The sequence below is a fragment of the Mus pahari genome, chromosome 18 (assembly GCF_900095145.1).
Source record: "Mus pahari chromosome 18, PAHARI_EIJ_v1.1, whole genome shotgun sequence".
In the NCBI taxonomy this organism is placed as follows: Eukaryota; Metazoa; Chordata; class Mammalia; order Rodentia; family Muridae; genus Mus; species Mus pahari.
Window position 1 is genome coordinate 39,677,868 of NC_034607.1, and position 9,326 is coordinate 39,687,193.

General features: G+C 43.0%; 1 protein-coding gene across 1 annotated transcript in view; it reads right to left on the reverse strand.

Annotated features, from left to right (window-relative positions):
• Capn13 (calpain 13) overlaps positions 1-9,049 on the reverse strand; it is a 74,461-nt gene extending 65,412 nt beyond the window's left edge. Inside the window, exon 1 of the mRNA XM_021217663.2 lies at positions 8,858-9,049. Within this exon, the coding sequence (XP_021073322.1) occupies positions 8,858-9,049 (192 nt within the window). The remainder of the gene's footprint in view (positions 1-8,857) is intronic.
• Positions 9,050-9,326: the final 277 nt, after the last annotated feature.

A 9,326-nucleotide genomic window follows, 5' to 3' on the forward strand; every position in this document is an offset into this window, starting at 1 on the left:
AAGCAGTATGGAAATGTAAGCTGAATAAACCCTTTCCTCCCCAACTTGCTTCTTGGTCATGATGTTTGTGCAGGAATAGAAACCCTGACTAAGACAAAATGCAATATTTAGTAGGTTAATAGTCAACATCAATTTAAATGGAGAGAAATTTAAAACATTTCCACTAAAATCAGGGACAAGAATAGGCTGTCCATTCTCTCCCTATCTATACAATATAGTGCTTGAAGTTCTAGCCAGAGCAATAAAATAACTAAAGGAGATCAAAGGGATACAAACTGGAAAGGAAGACGTTTAAGAATTGCTATTGGCGAAGAGTATGATAGTATACACATGTGACCACCAAAATTTTACCAGAGACTTCCTACAACTAATAAACACATTCAGCAAAGTGGCAGGGTACAAAATTAACTCAAAGAAACCAGTAGCCCTCCTTTATACAAATGATAATTGAGCCCAAGAAAGAAATTAGGGAAACAAAACTGTTTACAATAGCCATGACAGAAACTGGAAACAACATAGATGTCTTTCAACTGAAGAATGGATAAAGAAAATGTGGCACATCTACACAATGGAATACTATTCAGCTATTAAAAAACAAGATATCATGAACTTTGCAGGCAAATGGATGGAACTTGAGGGTATCATATTGAGTGAGGTAACCCAGTCCCCAAAGGACACACATGGTCTGTACTCACTTATAAGTAGATATTAGCCATAAAATACTCCACAGACCCAAAGAAGCTAAACAAGAAGGAAGGCCCAAGCAAAGAAACTTGAATCTCACTTAGAAGGGGGAATAAAATAATCCTAAGAGGCAGATGAATGGAGGGATCTAGGAGGGAGGGGGGTGGGGAGGGAAATTCGAGATTCAGGATCATGTGTGAGAAAGGACATGAGAGATGGCTAGATGGCCATGAAAATGAATGGAAATCTTCAACCTTCAGAGGTGAGGTGGTGGTAAGGCATCTCCAGGCTGAGACATGGCCTAGAGCAAGGAAGGTGCCCAAGAATCAATGAGGGTGATCTTAGCTGTGATTGATTACATTAGGAATATGGAACCTGAAGAGGCCACCTCCTGTATCCAGGCAGGAATCCCAGTGGAGTGATAGAGACACCAACCTACCTACAAAACTTCCAACCCCAAATTTATCCTGTCTATAAGTAAGGCAGGCACAGGGGATGGAGCAGATACTGAAGGAATGACCAACCAATAACCATCCCAACTTGAAACCAATCCCATGGGCAAGCACCAATTCCCAACACTATTAATGCTATTCTGTTATGCTTGCATACAGGGACGTGTTGCTCTCTGAGAGGCTCCACCCAGCAGCTGACTCAGACAGATACAGACACCTATAGTCAAACAGTGGATGGAGCTTGGGGATTCTTACTGAAGAATGGGAGGGAGGATTGTAGGCCTGAAGGGGATAGGAACTCCACAGGATGACCAACATACTCAACTAACCTAGACCCTTGGGGCTCTGAGAGTCTGAACCACCAACCAAAGAAAATACAGGAGCCAAACCTAGGCCTCCCCATTCATAGATAGCAGATGTGCAGCTTGACCTTCATGTGGGTCCTGAACAACTGGAGAGGGGGATGTTCCAGCTGTTGCCTGTGTGTGGGATATGTCCTTCTAGCTGGGCTGCCTTGTCGATGAAAAGAAAAGAAAAGAAAGAATATAGGAAAGTAGCTAGTTAGGGACAGAATAGACCTGAAATTAATAGCCAACATAGTTTCCTAGAAAACAGTGGGACGGATTACATCAAAGATGGCCACAGTATCTACAGCTCCTTCATGCCTGGCCTGAGAACTTTAACTCTCAATGAGAAAGGGAAGGTGAGAAAGGGCACTGCGATGATCCTCATGTTGTGCATCTGGCTTCCCAGAGAAAAGGCCCATACAGACCATGCATAACTGTGGCTGAGAAGAGCAAGCTCTGGCCTGGGAAAGTCACAGATTAGCAAATGGCCTTGGCCAGCCAGGGCAGTGGGAGAAGTGCTTGTGATAACATCCCAGAACAGATCTGTGCTGAACTACCACATGATGGTGACTCAGAATCAGCTGGCAGCTTTGCAGGCCTGAAGCTGTGGAGCCTGGCTGTCCACACCTAGGAATCAGTAGGTCATTCAGAGGTAGCATTCAAGGTCAAAATTAATCCTGTGGTAACTCTGAGGGACATCAGGGGCCAGGAGTCAGGCTCAGAGGAGTCTAGTGGCATGTTCCAGGTAAGTTTGCCATGCGAGTCTCTTTTCTCCTCCCAATACCCTAGTAGCTACAGTCTTTCCCAGCCTGAAGTATTTGATTCTGTGAGACAGACAGAATCTTTGAGGCTCAGAAATGTTAGGCGTGCTGAAGGAAGTTGTAGTAGTTAATATGACAATTGAACTGTATCACAGGGAGTCGTTTATCTAGTAAATATTCTCTCTGGGTGTGTCTGTCAAAGAAGGGGTGGGTGATATTCATATTTGAATTGGTGGACTCAGTAAATCAGTCTGCCTTCCAAGTGTGGGTGGGAACATTCGAACTGATCAATCCATCAAGTGTCTGACTATAACAAAGGGGAGAAATAATTTGTTCCCAGCTTGAGATGACAAAATGATTTTCTCCTGGTCCCAGATGGGGAATCATACCTATGGGTTTCCTGGCTTTCAGGCACCTGGCCTAAGACTTTCCTATGTCTCTAGGTGGCAGACTGCATATCACGGTATTACTTAGCATCCATAACTTGGTAATCAATACTTTGTAACAAATTTCTCCTTGTAAATTCATCAACAGGTTATATATAGATACATTAGTATACATAAGCACATATTGTCAATATGGATATTGATAAATCTCTGAGATTATGTAATTGCATTAGTGCTACATCGATATGCACACATATAAGTATATATTATAAATTTTGTCATGTATTTGGAAAATCTGAATAATACACAAGCCATCAATAATCATCAAACTAAGTAACTGTTAAATGAAGTAATCATAATGACTTAGGTCTAGGCTGTAGGTCCCTTTCTCCAAGTCAGTTTTGGCTTACTCTCTGTTATATGAGGAATGTGGGAAACCCATGTAATGCAAATCTTGGGAAACATCCTACCAGAAGTGGCACCACAGAAGTAGCTGTTCTCTGCCATCTTTAGAGGTATCAGCCCTGTATAAGAGCATTTGCCTCACAGTATTTTCTTTGAAGACTTCTCAAGAATTCCCACACAAAGTACCGGTCTCGTGTAAGAGAACATGAATGGTAAAACGTTACCTTTGCACAGCTGTGACTAAAATGCCTGGGGGAACCTTAGAAGAGGAAGGGTTTACTTTGGAACACAGTTTGGGAAGCTGGTTTATTGATACCCTTAGTACTAAGCATCATGTAGTGACATGGTTGTTGGAGGAGGTGGACAGGAAGCAGACAACAGCCAAGGCGCTGGAGACCAGGTGTAAATGTCAAAGGCCTGTCCCTCAGTGACCTGCTTCCTCCTACTGAAGCCCTACCTCCTAACATTTCCAGAACCATCCACAATACTGCTGTCAGCTAGAGATGAAGAATTTAGCACCCAAGCCTCTGGGAACATTCGATGTTCAGTCTGCAACACTTAGACTCATCATCTTGTCACACGGCCCTTCCAGATGGTGACTAGGTTTTTCTTTGGACAAGTGGCAATATACCTCCTTTCTTATTTTTCTGAGAGCATTCTGATGTGTTAGCATCACAGATTTTTTTTTTGGCTCAATGGCAATTAGATGTTGGCATAATTACACTGGTACCTTCTGTCACCTGTTACAGGATAGACCATCTTCACAATTTACCCTACATTCAGATATGCATCTTCCTTTTGCTTTTCTTATCTCCTTTTTTTCTTCTTCTTTTTTTGCCTCTTCCTTTCTGAACAATACATTTTGGTGAGTCACTTCTAGTGAGTGAATGCACCTCCCCCAAACTACTCTGATGAAGTGAAGACATTGTTCCCTGCGCAGACAAGTGCATTGCTCTGGGTGACCAAGACTGGGTCCACAACGAAGCTGTGAGTTGAGCTCTAAGTACCTATTAGAGATCATGCTTTAGACATGCAGCCTGTTCTTTGGTAGCAAAGTGGGTTACTTTTTTTCCCTGAATGGGGTTGAAGGTGGTGTCCCAACCCCTTGGTTCTATCAATGTGAAGCTCGCCCATCTTCAGTTTCGTGTTCTACACTATGGTAGCTATAGTTGTACGTGTTCATGTAGACGAGTGATTCTCAACCTATGGGTCGCAACCCCTTTGGGGGTTTGTATATCAGAAATCTTTCATATCGGATATTTTCATTACAATTAATAACAATAGCAAACTACATTTATGAAGTAGCAATGAAATAATTTTATGGTTGGGGGGTCACCACAACATTATTATAGGGTCACAGCATTAGGAAGGTGGAGAACTACTGATTTAGACTTTAACATTGAAATGCCTGTCTCCTCATCACAATGACCACATTTCAAGTACTCAGTAGACACATTTGACTGCTGTCCATGGCAGTGAACGGAGCAGAATAAGCACCTCCATCATTGCAGAAAGGGTTACAGGACACCACTGATCTATTTAGTGAGAATAATATCATCCACCGGACAGGGCTATGAGGATAATGACATGACAAATTTCATGTAAACTCTTAATATAATATCCCAACTCAACTATGTACATACTCAACAAGTAGATTTATTACTATCACCCACAGAATAAAAATTCTCCTAAAAGGGGGTATCTAAGTACCAAATGTAATTTAGGGGATTCATTGTACACATACCCCATGTTTAATTCTTAGTAATATGCTCTTACTGGGAGCATAGATTATGGGAAACATTAAGAATGATAGATCCTTGAGCTCCCTCCCTACAAGAGCACAGGGTACTACAGAGCCCAAGTTGAAATGAAGGTTGAAGTTGGACATTCCTTAGAGAGATGCAGGATGGATCAGGCTGTGAGAAATATTCATCTTCAACAACATTTCAGCAGAAACCTCACTGGATCGTTGTCAAAGGAAAGAGATGAGAAGAAAAATGCAGATGTGCTAGTTGATCTTGACCGTTAGCCCTGATGGAAACCATGTAGGACCATTAAGGAAACAAACATGTGGGGATATCAGTGAGGGCATTTCCTAAAGTGGGAAGATCCACCATCAATGTGGGTGGAACCATTACACGGAGATAAAAATCAGCATGCTCCCTACCCTCTCTCTCTCTGCTTCCTGACTGTGGACACAGTGGACACAATATAACTACCCACCTTCTGCTCCTGCTGCTGTGCCTCACTGGCCATGGTGGACTGACTAGAACCCTAAACTGTAAGTCAGAATAAACCCTTCCTTCCTCCCTTACATTGCTTCTGGCAGGTATTTTGGGCCATCAAAAAGGAAAGTAACAAATACAGCAGGTAAAGGGAAAGAGGGAGACAGAAAAAGAGTTGGGGGATAGGAAACAATTTTTTATGGTAGGCCCGGAAAACTGAGCCTAGGTCTCAGGTCCCCCTGACTTGTAGTTTACTGTTGAATCTACTGAGTGTGGATGGATAATCCAGGAAGAATAATAGGGGTTGCCTGCCCATGGAGTTTCCCCGTTGTCTAGAATGAACTAGAAGAAGGATGAACTAAGGAGCCTTGGAACAAGTTTCAGGTGAACCAATCAAATCCATGGAGAAGCATCAAGCAAGCTGTAGGGGAGGCCAGTTGACTGAAAGCAGAGATGGGACACAGGAAATGAGAAGAAACATACTTTGCACGTCCCCTCCCACCAGTCACTTAGCCCCTAACACTTTTTCGGACCTACATTTCTCCTAGGAAACATTTGCCGATTCAGTCTGAGGGTTGAAATTGAAATTCTTGGTCTATGAAAGACCAAGAACATTGAGGCATCAGAGAACCAATAGCTAGCACTTAGTAAGCGCCCCCAATGTGCTAGATACTAAGCATTGCCTTCAGTTAAGATAATCATATGCAGTATGGCACAGGTCTGGTTTTCACCCCCATTGATTTTCATCTATGAGACAGAACAAAGAGATTGCCTAAGAACAGTGAGATTGGCTTTCTGGAGAGGTTGGTCCCTGGTAGACCATATGAGGTTGAAGAGTCTAATGGTGCATAAATTATCTTGGACAACTAAAAGCCAAAAATATAACATATAAGAGGTTGAACAGTCTAATGGTGCATAAATTATCTTGGGCAGCTAAAAGCCAAAAATATAACATATAATATAAGGTCACAATGACACCTTAAAGGGGAAAATCTATTGTGAGGTCATGCAGTTAGGTATTCAATTGTCTAGCTGTGTGACTTAAGGCTGGTCATTCTTCTGTTTCTACTTTTTATATGATAGGATCGGGTTAATGATAGTTCCTCACGATAGTTTTAAAAATCTTTCAAAGAGTTTAAAACCATAAGACTGTGTGTGTGTTGGCCTTACTCTGAGGCCTGGGCCAGTTTAGTTGTGGCTCTTGCATGCAGGGCCTTTCATGTAGTCGCATCTGCAAGCTACAGTAGTCACTGATAACACAGTAGTGAAGAAGTATATACCCAGGTTTTCTCTTTGCTAGCCTAGGTGGGAAATCGGTCAATAAAAATCTTTTCATGCCGGGCGTGGTGGCGCATGCCTTTAATCCCAGCACTTGGGAGGCAGAGGCAGGCAGATTTCTGAGTTCAAGGCCAGCCTGGTCTACAAAGTGAGTTCCAGGACAGCCAGGGCTATACAGAGAAACCCTGTCTCGAAAAACCAAAAAAAAATAAAAATAAAAAAATAAAAAATCTTTTCATTTGTACACATGAGCTTGAAACCTGAAGAGGTCATCTGTAGACAGTCCCCTACTCATGCATACATTTATTTATTTCTCTAAATTCTAACAAAAGCCTTGGTAGGCAGGAGAGTGCGGGTAAAAGGGTAGCACGTAGCCTTGGGAGTCTTGATCTCACCCCTGGGTCTCTCTCCTTCTCTCCCTAACCATGTCCCTTCAGTCAAGCTGTCCTAACCTGTTTTCATTCTTGTGACATTAAAAATCATAAACGCTGCAAGTGAGATAAGCTACATGGACGGTTTTAGAAACTATTATATAAACACCAGTATTGCTAAATTTGGAAAGGCACACATCAAGAAATATATTTGAGAATATATGTTGAAACGGACAATGGCTAGAGTATGGGTAAGTCTCAGGCTGTGAAGCAGAATGGGAAAGAAATGAACATGGCTTCTAGCTGCCCTTACTTTGGGTTACTGGTCTGTGTCTGTATGAGTTATTTCCACTTGCTGTAGTTTCTCCTTGCTCCCCAGGTTGAGACACTGATGGAATTAGATAACTAGACACTCTCAGCCCTTTCTAAACAGGAGTGCTATAAATGTCTCAGCACTAAAAACTAAGGACTCACGTAGACTGCTCAGCACCTTTGTGAGGGAAGCAAAAGTATTTTCTAAATGAATCTCATCTTTCAAAACAACAGAGGAGGGAAAGTGACCCTTCAGAATTTCCTTAAATAGACTTTTCCACCTCCTTAGGTGGTAAAGACAAAAGAAGAGAGCCATGACCAAGGACCTACTGCAAAGGACTGATGGGACCAACCACAGGAGACTTGTGCGTACATCCAGCTCTCTTGAACTAGCATTGAAACCGTACCTAGTTCCCCCTGTCCCTTTTTCTCTCTAGAGATAGGACTATCCCAGCTAAGTCAAGAGCTTTTCCCTTCAGAGCTTGGAACCTTGAGTTCTCCTTCCCATGTGTGTAACTACAATTATTAGTTGCATAGTTTTGGACAAGACAGATACTCCATGTTTTCCAGGGCGTCACCAGAAATCACTATCTGTACGACCCAGCTTGTGCTACTCAATAAGCCTAGAACCGTACTCGGCACATAAGCAGTGCCTGAGAACTATTCTTGCTAGTCTTTGTACTAGTTTTTTGTTTTAGGCTGGGCTTGCAGCTCTGGAGGCATGGGGGAGGAAGCATCGGGCCCCCCAAAGCATTTGCCCTTTATAGCTCCTTTACACTTAAGAGTCCCAAGGAGACCATGGGAAACTTCAGTCCACTGCAATGTTCCATACTGAGCTTCATGCATCGGAACTGAGATAGTTCTAGGAGCCAGCAGGACTCACCTTGCTGCAAGGTAGAGTTAGTAGCCATTTCCTGAGGTGTGGAAGTCAGGGTGCTTCAAATGGCACCCTGAATGACCACCCCCAAGTCACAGGTGTCTGTGATGTCTGAAGTCCTTTTATGGATGACCAAGCCTTTTATAAGACTAAGAATGTGATTATGAGAGAGAGAGAGAGAGAGAGAGAGAGAGAGAGAGAGAGAGAGAGAGAGAGAGACAGAGAGAGAGACAGAGAGAGAGACAGAGAGACAGAGAGACAGAGAGACAGAGACAGAGACAGAGCAATTATTTAAATTCATCCTGTAGTATAAATGAATGACATGATATATTCCTTTTGAGTAAATTCTGGTGGGTAAGAAGAAAGGAACATAAAGACTCTGACACCTGAAGAGAATAAAGGGCGAAAGACTGATAGATAGGTTCAATTAAGGAGGCGGAGAGACCCAAGAGACCAACTAGCACAGCCTCCAAAACCATGACACACCATTTTCCCAGTCATAGGACTGAGATGTTTTAATCTAGCTGCGGTCATTATCAGAACAGCATTAGAAGCCATGGTTCAGGCTCTGCCTCTGAGCACAGAGCCCTCCCATTTCTTGGACTGGATGTAAGTCTGCAGCAGAGAAACCAGATGAATCTGATTTTTTCTTTCCTGTTCGGTTTGCGGCTGGACCACTGTCTTTTCTCAAGGAGATGCCATGGTGGACAGCCTCCAGATTTGCAGAGCTTGCTGTGCCCCCAGTTGGGGCTCACTCACCTTTGAAGTTGGTCGTTTCCACTCCAAATTCGAAAGGTCCTTTTCCTTGATCAGCTTCTCGCCTATGGAAGAATCCGCAGCAGGGAATGTGTCATCTACAAACAGCTCACCCCTTCTCAGGCAACGATACTGTAAGGACCTGAAGTCCTGATTCTCGAACTTGACCACAGAGGACTCTGCATCATATGCCATGACTAGCTCTAGAAAGATGTCTGAAGTCCTTTCTGTTGAGAGAAAGAAAAATGATTAGTGCCAGAGCATTCTGACACTTCCCACTTCTATCAGATCTGAGACTAAGATCTCTACTATCCCTGCCGTAGAGAGCCCCTTTGTGGGCAAGCCTCAGGTAAAATTTTGTATCCGCACTTCCTGTTTGTGTTCAGCTTGGTGTACTGAGTTAGCTTCGCGGTGTGTTCTCATGTACATCAGAGACTCTGAGGGCATTTGTCCATTTAATGAACATTTATTG